General features: G+C 62.4%; 1 protein-coding gene across 1 annotated transcript in view; it reads right to left on the bottom strand.

Moving 5' to 3' along the window:
* Positions 1–18,348, bottom strand: part of RASGRF1 (Ras protein specific guanine nucleotide releasing factor 1) — a 46,195-nt gene that overhangs the window by 17,995 nt on the left and 9,852 nt on the right. The window contains exons 2-8 of the mRNA XM_054588356.1: positions 17,373–17,479; positions 16,062–16,209; positions 9,473–9,565; positions 7,382–7,635; positions 6,618–6,697; positions 5,228–5,421; positions 4,976–5,085 (exon numbers count right to left, since the gene is read on the bottom strand). Of these exons, the coding sequence (XP_054444331.1) occupies positions 4,976–5,085; positions 5,228–5,421; positions 6,618–6,697; positions 7,382–7,635; positions 9,473–9,565; positions 16,062–16,209; positions 17,373–17,479 (986 nt within the window). The remainder of the gene's footprint in view (positions 1–4,975; positions 5,086–5,227; positions 5,422–6,617; positions 6,698–7,381; positions 7,636–9,472; positions 9,566–16,061; positions 16,210–17,372; positions 17,480–18,348) is intronic.

Consider the following 18,348-nt stretch of genomic DNA (forward strand, 5'->3'; position numbering starts at 1 on the left):
AGCAGGCCTCTGAGTTACACGCCGGAGCCGCGGGGCAGGGCAGCGGCGCTGGGGGGCGGTGGGGAGGCAGGGGGCGCCCTTAGGGCATTAGCCCGCCCCTCTCGGACCCCAGCCTCACCTACACGCAGAACAAACCCCAAGGGCCTGCGTACTTCCTGTGTAGGGCCCCTCAACGCTCTGTATACAGATGTTTTCTTATTCTTAAAAACGTATTTATTGATTCCAGAGAGAGAGAGAGCGAGAGAGACAGCGACCTGCTGTCCCGCCCATCCGTGCATTCATTGGTCGACTCCTGCCCCGACCAGGGATCCAACCTGCAACCTGGGAGTATGAGGATGATGCTCCAACCCACAGAGCTACCCAGCCGGGCTGACGGCTGTTTTCCTAATAAAGGCGTCGAAACGGCTTGTTTTTGGAGGACGAGGCCATGCAGTTGGCTCAGGGAACACTGGCCTCAGTGATTTCTGTGAATTCCGGCACAGCTGGGAGGAAAGCCCCTGATCTGAGGACACAGACAACTTTCCTATTTGTTCCTGTGGGGCCGACTGCAACACCACCCATGTCCACGAGGTGGCACCATTTTCCAGCTTTTAAAAAGGCGCGGAAAACGGATAAAGGAGTTGTCCGCTTTGCTAAGAACCCTATGGATTTTCAAGAGTCTCAGATAGTAGTGGGTTATTTGCGGGTGTGGGGGGCGGGTTAGGAAAAAACACCCCACTTACCCCAGCTCAGGGACTTTGCACCTGCTGTTTTCCCCTGGTGACTGCTCGTGAACAGTTATTTACTTCACATTCACTGTGGAATGGTTTGCGTTCCAAGGACCTGACTGGAAAAATTTCTTGCCTATTCCTACTCAGGGCTTTCGTACTTGTGTTTTCATCCCCCCGCATTCTCTCTCTCTTTTTACATCCTTGCCAGAGAACATGCTAATTGATTTTAGAGCAAGGAGGAGGAAGGGAGAGAAACATTGATCAGTTGCTTCCTGTATGCATCCTGACTGAGTACTGAACCCGCAACCTAGGCGTGTGGCCCGACCAGGAATCGAACCTGTAACCTGTTGATGTACTGGACGACACTCCAAACAACTGCGCCACATCAGCCGGGGCACTTATGTGGCTATTTTAAATTCCTGGCTCTGGACTGGCTTAAGACCTGCCAATGCATCTGGCTCAGGCAAGACCAGCTTCAGTTAGTTTCATAAATTTTAGCAAGTCTGCGAGGATAGCTCGACATCTCTATCCCTGATCTGAGATACAGACCAGAGTCCCTATTGTTTTTATTTTTGTGGGGTGTTGTGGGGTGTTTTTTTGCCAGCATGCAATACCACTAATTTCCACAGGGTGGCAGCATTGACTTGCTTTTTAAAAAAGGAAGAGCAAAAACATCCCCCCCCCCCCCCCGCCGCCCCCCGGAAAAAAACCCTTGCTGAAGGCAAATAGCCAAGTGAGGTATCAACTCTGCTAAGAACCTTCATTGGTCTCAAGGAGACGTCAGGAAATAGTCTGTCATTTTTGAGTGAGGCTCTGAAAAAATTTCCTGCCTGTTTTTTTCCCTCAGGACTTGGTAGTCATTTCATCCCCAGGAACCTTCTTATACCTTGGTTTTATTTATTTAAGATGTTAATACCCCTGGCTGGTATGGCTCTAGGGCTGGAGTGCCGGCCTACAAGCCGAGAGGTCACTGTGGTGCAGTGGATTGTGTGCTGGCCTGTGAACTGGAAGGTCACTGGTTCGATACCCAGTCAGGTCACATGCCTGGGTTGCAGGCCAGGTCCCCAGTTAGGGGTGTGCGAATCGCAACTGATCCATGTTTCTCTCCCCCCTTCCTCTCTCAAGTATAAGTAAAATTTCCTAAGAATTTTATTTATTCATCCTTGGAGAGAGGGGAAGGGAGGCATAAAAAGAGTGAAAAACAAAGTGTGAAAGAAATCCCCCATCAGTTACTTTCTGCATACCCCCCTCTGGGGACCTGGCCCACAACCGAGGTACAGCCTTAGGTGTGGCTTGAACCAGCAACCTCTCAGTTAGCAGGCAAGTGCTCAATCCACTGAGCCACACCAGCTATAGCTCATAGCCTGGCTTTAAAAGTCTTGGCTCTAATCTGGCTTATTATGGGAGGACCTGGCAATGCATCTGCCTCAGGGAAATCAGACCTCAGTTAATTTTGTTGGTTCTGGCAAGTCTGGGAGGACAGCTGACAGGTTTATCCCCTAATCGGAGATGCAGACAAGTGTTTCTTGTTTCTGTTCTACTGCCTGCAGTATCAGCCGTATCCACAGGGTGGCAGCATTTACTTAAAAAAACCAAACCAAACCATAGGCTCAGGCGAATGGAGACGTGAGCAGTTCACTAGGAACCGTGAATGTTTCCAGGCGTCTTCCCAAGTAATCTGTTATTTTTCAGTGGGTATCTGCAAAAATAGCCTACCTTTTCAGGCCTTTTGAACTTTTACGACTGCTTTAAAAATGCGGGCTCTGGCCTTGCTCTTTACTGGTGGATCTGGCCAATGAGCCTTGCCCTGGGAAGGCCGATTTTTGTTAGTCTTGTAGATTTTGGCAAACTTGACACGTCTACTTTTTAAAATTGGGTGTACATGCATTCTTTTGTACGTATATATAATTAATTTTGTTCAGTTACAGTTGTCCCACTTGACGCGTCTCCTATTTTTAATTTGGGATTACCGACAACTATTTCTGTTTCTTTCCCTCTGCCTGCAATACCACTGCCATCCACAGGGTGGCAGCATTTACTCGCTTAAAAAAAAATACCTTTGGAGGAGACGAAAGGACAGCGAGCGGTCTTTGTTTCTACAAACCTTGGTCTCTGCCCAAGTAGATGGTTATTTTTTAGTGGGTGTCTGGAAAAATAGCGTCCCTTCTCTTTCTCAGGGCCTTTGTACTTGCTGTTTCCTCTCCCTGAATGTTCTTTTACGACTGCTTTTTAAATACCGGCGTTGGACTTGCTTATTGTCGGAGGACCTGGCAATGAGCCTGCCTCCAGGAAGATAGATTTTTTGCGTAGATTGTGACAAGTGAGGGAGGAAAGCTTGATGTGGCGGGTTGCCTACTCTGGGATACAAAAGACCAAATCTTCTATTTTTGTTCTGCCAGCTGCAACACCACGTGGGGCCACGAGATGGCACCATTTACCTATTTTTAAAAATATTCTGCGCGGGAAGATGGGCAATTGAGTTGCAAACTACGCTCAGAGCCTGGAGGGGCTTTGAGGAGTCTTAGCAAAGTAGCGGGTCATCTGTGGGTCGGGGGATCTCGAAAAATACCCCACCTCCTTCTGCTCAGGCCTTTGGCAGGTGCTGTTTCCTCCTGAATGCTCTTCATACGACCCTTTCCTTCATATTAATACTTTGGAATGGCCTGTTTTGGGGGGCCCTGGCACTGCAGCCGGGTCCAGAAGGACTGACTTCAGTTTCTTCTGCGTGGGAATGAGTGAGTTTCAGACTTTTCTAAGAACACTGGTGGAGTTTGAGGAGCCTCAGAAAGTAGTGAGTTATTTTTCCGGGAGGGGGGGAAATGTCTTGAAATAGTGCCTCACCCACTCCAAAAAAACAAAGTTCTGTCTCTGACCCTATCCAGTCACACCCCACAGCCAGCGGCGGTGCTGACCGCGCCCTGTGGCGCGGGGCTGATGGACTCCGCCGGACGCGGAGCAGATCACTGAGACCCGGGCCCTCAGTGTCTGGAGAGAGGAGGGGTGAGGCCGGTGGGCGGGTGTCTCAGGCACTGAGCCTGCGCCTGGTGCACAAGAGGTACTTGGAAACCACTTGTGATCTCCGTGGCGGCTGTCATGGGGGAAGAGGTGGCTCCTCGTCCTCTGCCGCCTGTTTCCCCTCCCTTCTCGCGATGCTCTTGCAGAAGCCCCGGCGTCAGCCGTGTCCTGGACAGGGGGCGCGGAGGCCGGCGCCTTCCGGGGGCTGCGTGGGCAGGCAGGGCCTGGGATGGCCAGGGAGCCCAGGGGGTGGGGGCTCGGGAGAAATAGCAGGTGCAGGGCAGAGGCAGGAGGGAGCCAGTGCCCAGAGGAGCCTCCTGAGCACAGCGCGGGGGGCCCACTGTCTGAAGGCCTCCGTGGTTGGGGGCTTTCTCAGCCCCCGGGAGGCCGAGAGGGGGATGAAGGGGTTGTTGTCATGGCAACAGGAAACCCTCCTTTGTGTTGGGTTCAGGACCGGAGGCAGGTGATGGGGGCGGGGGGGGGGGCGACAAGAGTGGGCTGCACACCGGGTCCCGGGAAGGTGGGGGAGGGTCTGGGGTCCCCCACCCCAGATCGGCTCGTTCGTCTGCAATTGCGTCCTGAATACGCCTCGCCCGGGCCCTCCACCCTCGGGCCCTCGGGCCGGCCCATGTCCTGGTCCAGCCGGGTCCTCCCTCTGCCCGGAGCCGGGCCCCACTCGCTGCCCCCCGCACCCCAGGCTTGAGAAGCTGTTCAGGGCTCCCGGCAGCTCTGAGCCACGGCCCCGCCTCTGCTCTCAGCCCCCCACAGGGGCGGGCGAGTCCCCTGCACTCAGCCCTCACGTCCCATCTCCTTTCTGCCTAAACTCACTCCTTCAGTGGCCTCACCAGCCTGTGACTGAAGACACCGTCCAAACAGATGGTGCTGAAATGTCTCCTCCCCTGAACTCCAGCCTCAGGCAGCCTCCGCCCTTCGTGTCCCCTCCTCTCTGGAGCTTTGGCCACCTGAAGGCCAGCCCCCCAGGACGCCCTCGGGGCCGCCTGCAGCCACCAGCTCTGACAGCCACAGCTGAGAGCGGAGGGCGTGAGCAGGCTCTGTCCTGGGACACGGGCCTGCCTTGGACCCCGTGGGCTCGGGCTGAGCACCGCGGCTCTGCGCCCGGGGACCCCACATCCCGGCCCCTGGAATCCTACCCGGAGCACGCGCATGACCCCCGGGGGCGCAGCCCCCTGGGGTGGGGCATCCTCAGCCCAGGCCCGTGCCGGGGGAGCCCCCGCCGCCGACCGGCTCACCTGGACAGCTCCTCCAGCTTGGACTTGGCGTAGTCCAGGCTGTTGCGCTCCACATGCTCGTGCGGGGTGTGGGCCAGGAGCTCGTGCAGCGTCAGGATGTACCTGGGGATCTGCAGCAGCGGGGCAGGGGACAGGGGGACAGAGGGACAAAGCAGCATTGGGAAGGGCTCTCTCCGCGCCCAGGACGCCGGCATCGAGCAACAGGGGGGCAGGGCCCCCCTCCCCCGCCACCCCCGGCTGTGGCCGGCGCACCTGGAACATGGGGTAGGTGAGGAAGGTCTCCAGCGTCCTCTCCTCGCAGTCGGGCTTGGCCTCGTAGTGCTTGAGCAGCTTGTCGAAGTCGCGGTTCTGCTTGCAGTGCGCCAGGATCTGCAGGCTGTACTGGTGGTTGCGCACGAACTCCTGGTAGATGTTCAGCATCGGCAGCAGGATGTCGAACAGGTCGGCTGCGGGGAGGGCGGGGTCAGCGGGCGGGCGCCTGGGAGACGGGGGTGGGGCCCCGGCCCGCACGGCCCTCGCTTTTGGAGGTGACTCGGGCCAGGCAGGAGGCCCCCCTGGCATGGGGGCCGCACCAGAATTGCAGGGATGGAGAGAAGGAGTCGGAGCGAGGAGGTGCAGCAGGTGCTGCGGGTGCCCCCTGTCCCCGCCTACTCAGCACCCAGACACTCGGTCCCCAGCTGCGGGGGTGCCAGCGGCCGATGGCTCTCAGCTGGGCCCCGGCCAGGAGCTGCTTGGCTGAAGGAGGCTGCCTGGCACCGCTGGCGGGTGCAGGTGGGGCGAAAAGGCCGCCCCACGCCTGACCTCGAAGGGCCGTCCCAGCTGCCGAGCTCCCGTGGGGTCAGCTGAGGGCCTGGCCGTGCCTGCGCTGAGGCCGCATGGCCCTCTGCCCACCCCCGCGGCGCCTCCCTCCCAGGTGCCCCGCCTGTGAGAGCGCCTCTCTGAGGTCACAGGTGAGTCGGTAGGTGGCCTGGAACCCGGTCTCCTGACGCGGCCCCTCCCCCCCCAGCCTTGTGTGTCTCTGCCCCCTGCCTGTCCCTTCCTCCGGCGTCCCTGCCCTTCCAGCCCCCACACTCAAACCTGCCCTGCGCCCCGACGGGCCGGGGGCTGGACCGTGACAACCTCCGCCGACGCCCCCTGCTTGTGGGCACAGGAGCAGCACACGGAGGTCAGCGAGCCCGAGAAAACACGCGACAGCGTGTGGTTAGAAAAAACCCGCGGCAAGATTCGGATTCTGTATTCAGAAGATTTGCAATTATGTAAAATGGGGGGGGGGGAAAAGAAAAACCTTGAGATCGGCCGATGAAGAAAAACTGGAAGAAAACCCCCAAGTGTTTACAGTGGTATCTTGGGGAGGCAGAACTATGCTTGATATTTTTAAATGTTTTCTGCTTTTCTGGATTCTCTAATTTTCTCAAGCCCATACATATATATTATTTTTAAAAGGGAAAAGCGGATAAAGAACTAAAAATACATCGCTTCCTCCTAGAAATGGAGCTTTTGCCAACTTCTCTTTCCTCTTGGGCTTCTGTGGGTCTTACGGGGACCCTACATGTCACTCCGGAAGAGGACAGGGCGGCTGGCCCTGGGGGGTGGCCCTGGGAGGGCGGGCGCGGGGCGGGGCGGCGCGGGGGCGGGGACTCACCCAGGACCAGCGTGGGCCAGCTGGAGATGCGGGCCTTCAGGCCCTGGTAGAAGATCTGGTGCAGGAACATGATTGTCTCGCTGAAAGAGAAAGCCACGGCGTGGTGGGCCCCGAGTCCCCGCTCCCGGGCCCCGCCCTAGGACTTGCTTATTGATTTTAGAAAGAGGGGAAGGGAGAGAAGAAGAGGGAGACATCCATCAGCTGCCTCCCGTACGTGGCCTGACGGGGAACTGAACCCACGAGCTTCCATTTTACAGGACAGCGCTCCCACCAGCGGAGCCGCACCGGCCGCGGCCACAGTGAGCTTTCTGTGGCGTGGCTTGTACCTCTCAACTCCACCGACCTCCCCCACGGAGCGGCCCCCCGTGGGGGCCTGCCCTGGGCCCTGCAGAGTGTTGGGCGGAATCCCTGGTCTCTACACCCCCGATGCCCATGGCAACCTTCCCCCACCACCAGTGCTGACACTCAGAAATGTCCCTGAACATGGCACATGTCTCCTGGGGGAGCGCAGCTGGCCCCAGCTCAGAGCCAGCACTTAGACAGACACCCTGTGGGCCTCCTCTGCATTCCCGCCCCCGGGGCCCCACGTTGTTGGGGGCGCAGCTTCTGCCCCATGACCTCAGCCACCTCCCCCCTCCTGGGCTTCCTCACAAATGAGGTTCCTCATTTACCCTTGGCGGGAGTTACATGGGGGCTTGGGTCGGCGTTGGGCTCAGCGAGGGTGTGGGTCCTCCTTCTCGCCCAGGGTCGGGGGCCGGGCTCACCTGTTGAGAAAGATGCTGCTGACGTCGTCGTGCGTAATGGGGGGCTTCTTGGAGCTGGCGGCCATGCGCAGCGGGCGCAGGAAGTTGTTGACCAGGATGTGCAGCTGCTGCACGTACTCGGCCTCGGCCTCCAGCATGCTGAACACCACCTGGTTCCGCTTGCGCATGCTGTCCGCGTGCGGCGACCGGATGTAGTCCTGGATGATGGTCTTCCACTTGCGCCGGCACAGCCAGCCCCGCAGGAAGCTCTGCACCTGGGCGCCGCGTGGCGGGGAGACAGGGAGGCGGTCATTGTCATGGGCGGTGGGCCCCCGGGGGCGGGGACCGCGCACCACCAGCCCCCAGGCTGTGCTCGCAGGGACCAGGGCACAGACGAGGCCCAGGTCTGGCGCCGCTGCCCGCGATGTCCCCGGCAAGGCTCCGGGTCCCTCAGAGCCCGTTTGCCGCCTGGATAAGGGGGCCGACCTGAGGCTCCGCTCCGGGCTGGTTAGAAACGCAGGCCCCTGCCCCACCCCCCCAGCCCTCTGCGTGTTAGCAAGACCCCTGGCTACTCCGGAAACACTCTCTGAAGTGTGGCCCCAGCCCCTGTAATGGGAGGTGGGTGAGGATAGAGAGCGCCCGGGCGAGCTGGCGCGGCTCGCACCTCTTTTCGGCCAATCCCGCTGGCCTGAGAGCCCAGAAGTTTCTATTACAGCTCACTGGGGAGAAGGTGACGACTAAATGAACAGAAGACGGGGAAGGAGTAGCTCCCCCGCCTGGGCCTCGTCAGGGCCTCCGAGAACCGGCCCAGGGCCGCCCCTCCTGTTCCCCACCCGCCTCTGCTCGCCTGTCTCGGGTCCAGGCACCGCCCTGTTTCGGCAGGATCTGGGGAAAGGCCTCCATTCAGGCACACACAATGGTTCTAAGAGGCGCACGCTTCCAATCAGGTGCCACCAAGCTTCCCGCCATCCCCGCTCAGGAGGACCCCGGGGCACCTGGTGCAAGGGTGCCGGGCAGTGCCGGGTGGGGGGCGGGGAGCCCGGGGGCCGCCCTGAGGAGGACAGCCAGGGCGTCGCTGCCTCGCGGGGCTTGGTTCGGGCCTGGGGGGCGACCCAGTGCCCGTGGGGCCTGGCAGGTCCTAGACGTGCACGAAGGCGGCAGGGTGGGGGCCGATGGGGCTGCACCTCCTCGCCTGTCCTGTCGCGGGGGGGGGGTCCGGGGCTGCGGGACCTGCCTCTCCAGGGCGTGGTGTGTCCCAGGGACCAAGGGAGTGGGCTCTGGAGCTTGGTGGCCGCCGTGTGGCCCAGGCGCGCCACTTTGCCTGCCTGGGCCTCAGTTTCCCATGGGAGACGCAGATAATAAAGCCTCAGGGGGTTTGCCGTTAGGAATTAACTCATCGGCAGCAAAGCTCCTTGAAAGGACTTAACGAACGGTAGCTATTCCTGCCTGTGAGCAGCCAGAAATCCTGACGCGTGGATGAGCTGTTTGGCTCTTAGAGCCCTGGTCACACATGAAAAAGGGAAAACAAGGGGTGGGCTCAGAGCCCCAACACCGGGGAGCCTGCGCCGCCCGTGGTCCCTTTGCTGGAGGCTCCGCAGGTGGGTTCTCTGGAGCCACCTGCTCTTCTCAGGGCGAGGCAGGCCCCTACCTGGGGTCTGGCGCGAACCGTGAGCTTTCCCTCCACAGCCCCTGGGGGCCCAGGGTGCTGGCCACCGCCAGGTGGATCCCTGGAACCTTCTGAGATGTCCGTCCCTCTGGACCCCAACGGGCAAAACCGGCGGGAGCAACGGTGGGGTCTTACAGAGGCCGATGCCCGTGCTGAGGCCTGCGAGGGCCGGAGGGGGCCGTGCGAGGGGGCGACGCGGGGAGGGGCCGGGGGGACTCTGGGCGAGGCTGCCTGGTGTTGTGAGGAAAGCGCCCAGCCGGGCTGAGGTCCCACGGCCTGGGTTCTGGTTCTTTCTCTGGCGGAGCCTCAGTTTTCTCACCTGTAAAATGGGCTGAGCCACCCTCGTCACAGGGACGACCAGACGGGATGGCTGGACCGGGGTGCTGGTTCCGTCTCGGGAGCTGAGGTGAGGGGGGTGGGGGGGCAGCTGGAGGGGTGGTACAGACCTTCTTAATTTTCTTGATGTCACTGTCCTCGTCGTTCGGGGTGACGGTCTGGGTGGACTGGATTCGCTCGTTGTCCTTGAGCAGGGACGCAATCTGCAAGAGAAATGCAGGTCAGTTGCCCAGAGGGCCCGGCCGGCAGGCGCCGCGCGGGGGCCGGCGTCCAAGGGGGGGCGCCGGGCGGGGTCCTGTCCACCTGGACGCCCCGCCGCTGGGCCCCGGCTCCGAGTGGCCTCGGCCAGGCCCCTCCGCGCTCTGGGCCGCGCGCAGCCGGCTGCCCCCTTGGGAGCTGTGGCCTAAATCTGCGGTCCTGTTCCCTACCCCCCACCACTGCTGCCTTTATTCTTGGGTTTTCATGGCGGTAAGATACGTGCCACAGAAACTTGCCGTGTTACCCAGTTCTAAGTGCACCATGGTTCACGTCTTTATGCGGCCACCGCCCCTCCCCCGGCTCCAGAACCTTCTCATCTCCCCAAAGGGACGCTCTAAACTGCTCAAGCACCTCCTCCCCACCTCCCTGCCCCTGCCCCGGGAGCCCCTTCCACTCCCCGTCTCTGTGACCGTGACCGTCTCGGACCCTCATCTAACGGGGATCCCACGGTATCTGTCCCTTTGTGACTGGCTTGCTTTGCTCAGCCTCCTGTCCCGAAGGCTCATCCACGTCGTAGCAGGAGAGGACTTGCTTTCCCTCCCAGGAAGGCTGAGTGGGCTCCGGTTCTCCGTAGAGAACACACTTGGCTATCCATTCATCTACTGATGGTGACTTGGGAGTCTATTTCTTTTTCTTTTTAATTGGTTTTAAAATCGTTGACATTGGAGCCCCTTTCTTTTTCAGACCAACCCCACGGGCAGCCGAGTCTGCGGCCGGAGGATGCTGGTGGCCGCGGTGGGGTCCTGTGGTCGCGGCTGTCCCGGCCCGGCCCCGGCCCGGAGGCCTTCCCTGAGCTGGAGCTGCCCGGGGGCCCCGCCTAGAAATGGCGGGGCTGGAAAACGGGACAGTCTGGGACCGAACACCAGAGCTGCTCTAAAAACCTCCGTCGGATTTGGGGGTCCGAGCGGTGGGCACAGCAGAGGCCCGAGGCTGCCCCTGGTGGGCAGATCCCCCTCCCGCCGCCCCTGAGCCTGCAGGTCCGCGCTGGGCGCCCCGCACACACTGTTGGCCGTGTGAACAAGTGAATTAAAAAAAACACAAAACCCAGAGCCACAAAAACCTCAGACAGAGGAAAACACCACCGTCACCGGCCCCCCCACATCCGCAGGGAGCGCCCGGCAGACGCCTCGGTCAGAGGGCGGTCCCAACGCACCCAGGTTTTGGGTTTGATCCCCGGTCAGGATCAGTCAATGAGGGCACGAGTGAGTGGAACAACAAATCGATGTCGCGCCCTCTCTGTCTAAAACACAAAAAGGAAATCAATAAAAAAAAAAAAAATTACAGACAGCAGCTCAGGGGAGCCCGCAAAGGCTGCCACCAAGCCGGCTCCCCCTTCAAGCCGCTCGCGGAGCCGCAGGATGAATGGGCTCACAACTCAGCGAAAAGAGCACTTTGAAAGCAGAATGGAGCCGTTACCCGCTCTCCGCTCCCGCGTTGCTAAAATTACCTGGCGACGCTCGGCGGAGCCGCTGAAAATAATCTGACTGAGAAATATTCAGCGCCGGCAGGGAGCCGCCGCTTTTCTTTCCCCAGTGCCCCCCTCTTCCGGTGTTTTGATTCTCTGAGAACATTTGCACATTGAAATAAAGGCTGATCCTTTGATCTGTACTCTCCGGGGCTAAGGAGCGCGCGCGCGCACACACACGCGCGCGCGCCCGGCCCTGGAGAGCTCGGAGGCTCGGGCACGCCCAGTCCGCACGCGCAGGGTGGCCTGATATTCTCGCCTCCCCGCCCGTCTGCTCTCTTTGCAGGTTTCGGGGTTTGCACCTGGCGCCCCTCTTCCCTGCGGCTGGGCGACGTGGGTGTGCGAACCTGTGTTTAAAATTGACGGTGCTGTGCTCAGAGAGAGGCATTCCAGGACATCCGCCCAGCGGGGACCAGGGCAAAAATAGACGCAATTAGGCCAGGCGCTGTGCTCCTTGCGCAGGCAGCACCGGCGGCCGCGGGGCCTGCGCACCAGGCCGGGGCGCAGAGCCCTGCAGGGCGGCCAGCCCACCCCTCTGGGGAGCCAGTGTCCGACGGCAGCAGGGCCCCGCGTGAGCGCACAGAAGCAGGTCCCCTCTGGGATGGATTGGCCATGGACGCCCCTGGTGGCTTGTCCAGGAGCTGCTCAGCTGGCCCTTGTCACCACTGGCCATGGAGAGTTGGGACTTTGGCTCACAGCCCGAATCGCCAGGGAGCGTCCAGCTCCGGCGGCCCAGCCGCCCACTCGCCACCCGCAGGCGGGCCTTCCTGGCCCTCATTTTCCACGCCCCTCGGGGCCGCGCGCTTGGGGCGCTCACACCGGCCCCGCCCCCGCTGCCCTCTGCTGCAGCCACTGACGGCGGAATTAATCCAGGGTTTCTCTGTGTTCGCAGCCACGGTTCTGCTAAAGATCCCTGCATGCCTTGCCTTTCACCAGCTGCCACATGGCTCGGTTCCCTCTCCTCCCTTCTCGAGTCCCCGTGGCCCCTTCCAAGCCCGGGAGACGCGGTCTCGTTCTCCCTCGGTGCCAGCCCGTGCTGGGCGCCGTGCTGGGCGCCGTCCTGGGCGCAGGTGGGACGGGGCTGCAGGTGGGGAAGTCGGAAGGGTCCCTGGGGCTGTTTCCAGTCTCAGAAGTGGGTAGGACACCCACAGAGGCCACGTGTGATCCGACAAGGCCAGGCCAGGCCAGGGTGTGCACCGGCTGTGGTAGAGGTCCCATCACAGAAGGCGGAAGGGCTTTCCAGAAGAGGTTTTGAAGGGCAACTAGGAGCCCGCAGGTGGCTCTGGCAAGGAAGGAATTGCAGTAGAAAGGGTGGTGTGAACAAAGGTACGGGGCCCTGTGTGCCAGGGCCGCGGGGGGCGGGGGCTGGACGGAGGCGAGGTGGGGGGCAGGGCTCCAGCCCTGCAGGGTGGGCGCCGGTGGGGGCAGCGGGGAGGGCTGCGTGGAGGAGGGTCACAGTGTCTTCTTCTGTCTCCCTCAGGGCTGGCCCCTCCTTGACCTGTTTTACACACTGGGGTCCATGTCAAAGTTTGTTTGCCAAACTGATTCCACCGCCGAAGTTTTATTTTAAACCAGCGTCGGCCTGGAAGGATGCTGAGCGCTTCCAAACCAATCAAATATTACGACGAACTCTAAACGCCTGCCCTGCAGGACCTGCCTTAGCTCGCCACGTTCACGTCCAATCAAAAACGCAAGCGAAGCAGCTGCTAAAATGGGGACGGGGCCCCACAGAGCACGCCGGAGGAGGGCGGCTCCTTCTGAGGGGCAGGCGCCCCCTTGTGTTGGATGGTCCCGGGGGCTTTTGGTTATGAAGGATGAGGCCTGAAGGGATTGTTCAGATGGGAGGAAACAGACTCTGTGAAGTTTCACGCGGACTTTGTTTGGTCTGATCTCCTGCTGCATCCGGGGAGAGGCGGCTGGGTGGGGGCTGAGCAGAGAGCCCGGCTGGGAAGGGCCCAGGGCGTGGTCCAGGGCTCCCTGCGGCTGCCTGGAAATTCTCAAAGCCTCCCCCCCCCCGCCCCGCCCTCATTTTCATTTTGCCCCGGGCCCTGCAAAGTACGTAGCTGGTCCTGAAAAAGGGGTTTTGGTAAATGCGTCGCGACCAGGTCTCTGACAGAGAAACTCCGAGGGCCCCTCACCCACTGCGAGGCCCCAGAGGCAGAAGAAGGAGCTTGCAAGTCCTCGAAAACGTTGGCTCTTTGCAGCGGGTGTGAGCGGCCCCGGCACGTCACTCTGCGTGGAGGGTGAGGGGCGTCGTAGGGCAAGAGGTAATGAATGAGACCACCGACAAAATGACACATGGGGGTGCGAGGGGAGATGTCACCGAGTGGTCCTTGTAGCAGGAAAGGCTGCGCGGCGTGAGGCAGGGACGTCTTTTCTTCATCTCTGTACTGTTTCTTCCCTTTTTGTTCTGTGCAAACCTTCCGGCACGTCTGGGACATGCCATGGCTTGTGTCCAGGGCTTGGGGCCACGGCGGGTCGTCACCAGGGCCCGGCTTGGGCACGGTCCTCTGTCACTCATCAGCTGCACCGTTCCTGTCCCCTGACAGGACCACGAGGCCCCAGCGGCCCGCGGCCCCCACTCTGAGTGAGAAGACGTGTGACTGAGAAAGCGGCCTCTGCTGTTTCCAGCTGCGAGGACGCTGGGCTCGTTTGTTACGCGGCATAACCCAGTTGGTCCTGACAGGCCCACGTGGTCACCCCCGGGAGAAGCTGCGACGCCTGCAGGGAGTGGTGTGTCCAGCCAGGGGAGTGGGGTCTGCAAGCGGGTGGTGGTAGGAAGAGGGGGCCCCCGGAATCCTCAGGAAGGGTGGGGGCGGGGCCTGAGGGAAGCTGTTTGGCATCGATGAGGAAGGACGAACCCCAGGAGCCCGGGGCCGCTGGGAGGCAGATTGCCACTCCGTCACGGCAGCCTTGCATCAGCCCGTCCCCTCAGCGAGGGGGGTGAGGCGGGTACCTTGCAGGGGATCCGGGACTCCAGAGCTGGGGGTGACCTTTAGGTCTCCCCCAGCTCTGACCGTCTAAGACCTTGACTGTGTCATGGGGTTGCTCCTCACTGCCTGGCTTTTCGGTGCCCCCGCCACCTGGTGGCTGACTTCCTGGTCGGCGGGCTCTGTGCCCACCTTCCTGGAGCCCACCCGGCGCCAGCGGGCGCCCCCGTGCCTGCGAGAGACACAGAGAGGCTGCAGCCAGAGCGCGTCCCCGAGCGCCTTGCAGACCGTCCTTTGCCCTGCAGGGGGCGCACTCAGCGGGAAGCATCGCTCCAAATTCCCACGGCAGGGCTCCCGCGCCCGCGGCTCTTCCCACGACCCGCTTTGCGCTCCCAGCCCCCACCGCCCTGGCACCCCCCTTCCCTGCCCCCAGGCGCCTGAATCCCTTTAAGGCATAAACAACCCAAACCCACACCTATGTTGGCGCGAACACACTCACTTCCTGACTCGGGTCCCCACGAAGCCCTATTATTGTGCCAGTGGCCCCGGGCCCTGCCCTCGGACCTCAGCGGTAGACGCCTCCGTTCCTCTGGCGCCCCCCGCAGTGAGCCCTTCCGCCCAGGGAGCCCTTCCTGGGCGCCCACTCTGTGCCTGGCCTGCGTGACAGAGGAGGCAGGCCTGCCCTCGGGGAGCTCCCGCGGGGCTGGGGGGCACGCCGAGGGTGGGAACCCCCGGGAGGGCTCCCAGGCAGGGACGTGTGGGGCGCGAGGGCGTTCTGCACGGGGCCAGCGCGTCCGGAGGCCCAGAGGCGCCCGGCTGAGAGCCACCGGCGCCGCGGGGGCCCGGGTGATGGGTGAGGCTGTGCTCAGGCGGGCCGAGGCCTGTCGTGCATGGGTGACACCGGACCATTAGCTGATGACCTGGTCTGCGGCGCGACCGCGGGTCCCTCACGGGGGCTCAGCTTGGACTCAGGGGGGTGTGCCGGGCTCAGGGGGACCCCGAGGTCGTCTGCAGAGGGCCCTCGTCCGAGAGTGAACCGGCAGGTCTAGAGACGGGACAAGTGTCCGTGCCCGGAGCCGCGTGAGGAGCTCAGGCAGAGCCAACAGGCGGGGCCTCTGCACCCGCGGGGCCAGAGCCCTTCGGTGCTGGCGCCCGCAGGCCCTTCCTACTGGGGCGTCCGTGGGGGCTGCGGCCGCCTGACTGAGGGTGCCTGGTGGGGGGCTGGGACGGCGGGAGGGGACAGCGACTCCCCGGCTCCGGGGAGGGCCTTGCGGTTTCCACCGCCGGGTGCGCCCTGACGGCAGGATGTTTCCTTTCTCGCCTCCTCGGCTCCGAGGTCACCGTCCTTGTGCCATGTGGCCAGGGGGTCCTGAGACCCCTCTGTTGGGGGTGGAGAGCTGTGAGGGGCCCTGCAGGGGCTGAGAGCCAGCCCCCCAAGCTTTCCTGAAACCTGAGCTGCTGTTAAAAGGCAGATCCTGGCTCAGCAGGTCGGCACCGGTCGGAATTCTGCATTTCTAAGGAGCCGCTTCCTCTCGGACCGCACTCCTTCCAGGAGGCTTTGCCCGGTCACCACGGCCTGGCCAGCTCCCCTTGTGCGTTGCCGAGGGAAGGGACTGTTTGGGCTTGAGCCAGGAGCCACAGCCTCGTGACCTGCCAGGGACCCTGCACCCCCCGCACCCCGGAGCCCAGGGTTGATCATACAGGAAGGCTGAGTCAATTGCTTGTTGTCATAGAAACTAGGAATCTGTCCATAAATTATCTCGCGCAGTCCTCACAGTTCTGAGGGTCGGGGATAAAAGGCCCACGAGAAGGGGAGGCACAGAGAGGTCGGGGTTCGCGCCGGGCGGCAGTTTAGGCGGCGGGGGTGGCATCCGCACCCCGCCCTGACCGCAGGCCTTCCCACTCGGCCAGTGTCGCTGATTTTAGGTGTGCGGGCTGGCACAGCCGTGGCTGAGAGCTGTCCCCCGTCCCGCCCTGTGCCCGCTGACCCTGAGGGACCTGGGGTTCGGGGGGGGCAGGGGGCCTGGGCCCCGGGCCGGCCGTCACCTCTGCCTTCAGCCGCTCGATCTCGACCTCCCCGTCCTCGATCTGCTGCCGCAGCTGCTTGGCCACCGTCTTCTCCGTCTCCACGATCTGCAGCAGGTGCAGGTACTTCTGTGTCAGGGCCTCGTGCTCGGTGGCCAGGGTCCGGTAGCTGTGGACAGGTGCACGCGGCAGGTAGGACGCGGCCGGCTTGGCCCTGGGGGCCCAGCCAACGTGGGGCTCTCCGCCCACCGCACCCGGGAGAGGGCCCCAACTCCCAGACACAGTGCTTGTCTGATAACCTCGTTTCCGTAGCTAATCTGGACACTCCTTGAGGACAGGGACGGAGATCCCCTGACCTCAGGGCCACGGCCAGTGCATGGCCATCAGAAAGGGCTTCTGGTGAGCTGGCTCGATCCAAAGATCAAGGAAGGGTGGTGGGATCCGTCCGTCGGTGATCCTTCCTTCCTTCTGTCCATCCCTCCTTTCAACACCTGCCCATCGATCCCCTATCTACCCTCCCCCACCGTCCCTGTACAAGCTCAGTGCCTGTCCTGGCGCCCATCTCCATCCGTGCATGCACCCTCGTGTGCTCCCGACCCCCACCTTTGCCGAGCCTCAGGCCCTGGGGCGGCCAAGAACTGCATCATCCCCGCCCCATGTTCTACGGGGAGACCGACACAGAAACCCCGGTATCGCCACTGAGCCAGGAAGCTCTCCCGCTCAGAGGGGTTGGTCTGGGTGTCTCGGCCCCCAGAGTCCTCAGCTCTGCCAGGGGGTGTTTGGGGTGATAGCTGGGGACCCTACGGCTCAGTCCAGCATGGAGCCTCCATCCTCTGCAGGACCCACGCCCACCCTGCTCTCTGCCGGCCTTCAGGCTCCCGCAGGAGAGGGGCCGCCTGCAGGGAGCAAGGGGAACGGCAGGGCCCCCGCCCAGGCCTCAGAGCTCAGGGGCTGAGGGTTTCAGGCCCCGCGGGAACACGGGGCTGGTTGGTGGCCCCGCGGCCAACATGTGGCCACGCCTGGTTCAGAGCCCCACCCTAGCCTTACCTGGTGGTGTATCCAGAAAACCCACAACCCAGCCGAATGGCACTCAGGTTCCCAACAGGAAAACAGGAGCGAGGCTGGTTGAAGCAACGCAGCTCTACACGGCCTCCCGTCCCCTGTGGCCCCCGGGAGGCGGACCCCCAGCTCCTGGGCTCTGAGGGAGCCCCCACAAGCTTCCATTCTCCCCTCCTCCCCTCCGCCACGCTCCCCCTTCCGGAGGTGTGGGCTCCCCGCATCAGGCCCTGGGGTTCCCTCTCTGGGGCCCAGACCGTGGGGCGGAGGATGTACCTGGCATGAGCAATGGCTGCCACCCACTCATCACAGTCCTTGGCATCCTCCGTCCTCAGCTCCAAGGCCTTCTGGTTCTCGTGGCTGAAGTTAACCGTGAAGTAATGCTGCAGGAAGAGGAAGCCTCCGGTTACCGGGGTGTCTGCCGCACCAGCGGCGCCTGCCCGTCCTGCTGTTTGCAAAGCGCTCGTCCCACGTCCGCCGGGCACCGGCGCCTTCCCCGTGACTGCCGGAGCGCCGCGCCCTCGGGGTCTCGATGAAGCGGCTCTGTGTGGTGAGACACGGCCTCTGCTCGGGGTGTTGCGAGAACCCCCAAAGCCGCGTTCGCCGACAAATTGCGGAAACAGCCACTGTTCCACCCCCAGGGGTGTCGTGGGGAACACGCAAGGGGAGCCTCCCGGAGGCACCCAGTCCGTGCAGCACGTGCGTAAGTCACAGCCCACGTTCACCCAGCACCCTTGGGGGCGGCGCGAGGGAGAGACAGACTCGGGCCCCAGGAGAGCCCACTGGACGCCGCCCGCGTTGCGAGCAGGTGCCCAACGAAGAACTGTCGCCCACTGGCCTGTCCCCAGCTCCCAGGGAGCCGGGGAGCGCGCGGTAGACGGCAGGTGCCTGTCACGGTGTTACGTGCGCTCATGCTGGTGAAGCTCCTGGAGCCGTGGCCGAGGCCCAGCACGCGCCTGGCTGCGGTCATCCCTGGGCGTGGCGGCCCTCATGCAACGGGAGAGAAGAGCTTCCCGGGGCACAGGCATCAGTCTGGGGTCAGGGGTGGGAGCGGGGGCGCCAGGGCCAGGCTGGGCGGGGGGCAGGGCAGGGTGGTGGGCTGAGCAGAGGGACGCGCGAGCCAAAAGGTCAATTCCCAGGCTTCCAGCTTGAGCACCTAAGTCGGGGGTGGGGAGGTGCCAGAAACTGGGGGCACAGCAGCACAAAGGGCAGGTTTACAGAGGCTGAGGGGGGTAGGGGATGGGCTGGCTGT

Source organism: Pteronotus mesoamericanus, unplaced genomic scaffold (assembly GCF_021234165.1).
Source record: "Pteronotus mesoamericanus isolate MK-2021 breed Mesoamerican mustached bat unplaced genomic scaffold, CSHL_Meso_final contig_1242, whole genome shotgun sequence".
In the NCBI taxonomy this organism is placed as follows: Eukaryota; Metazoa; Chordata; class Mammalia; order Chiroptera; family Mormoopidae; genus Pteronotus; species Pteronotus mesoamericanus.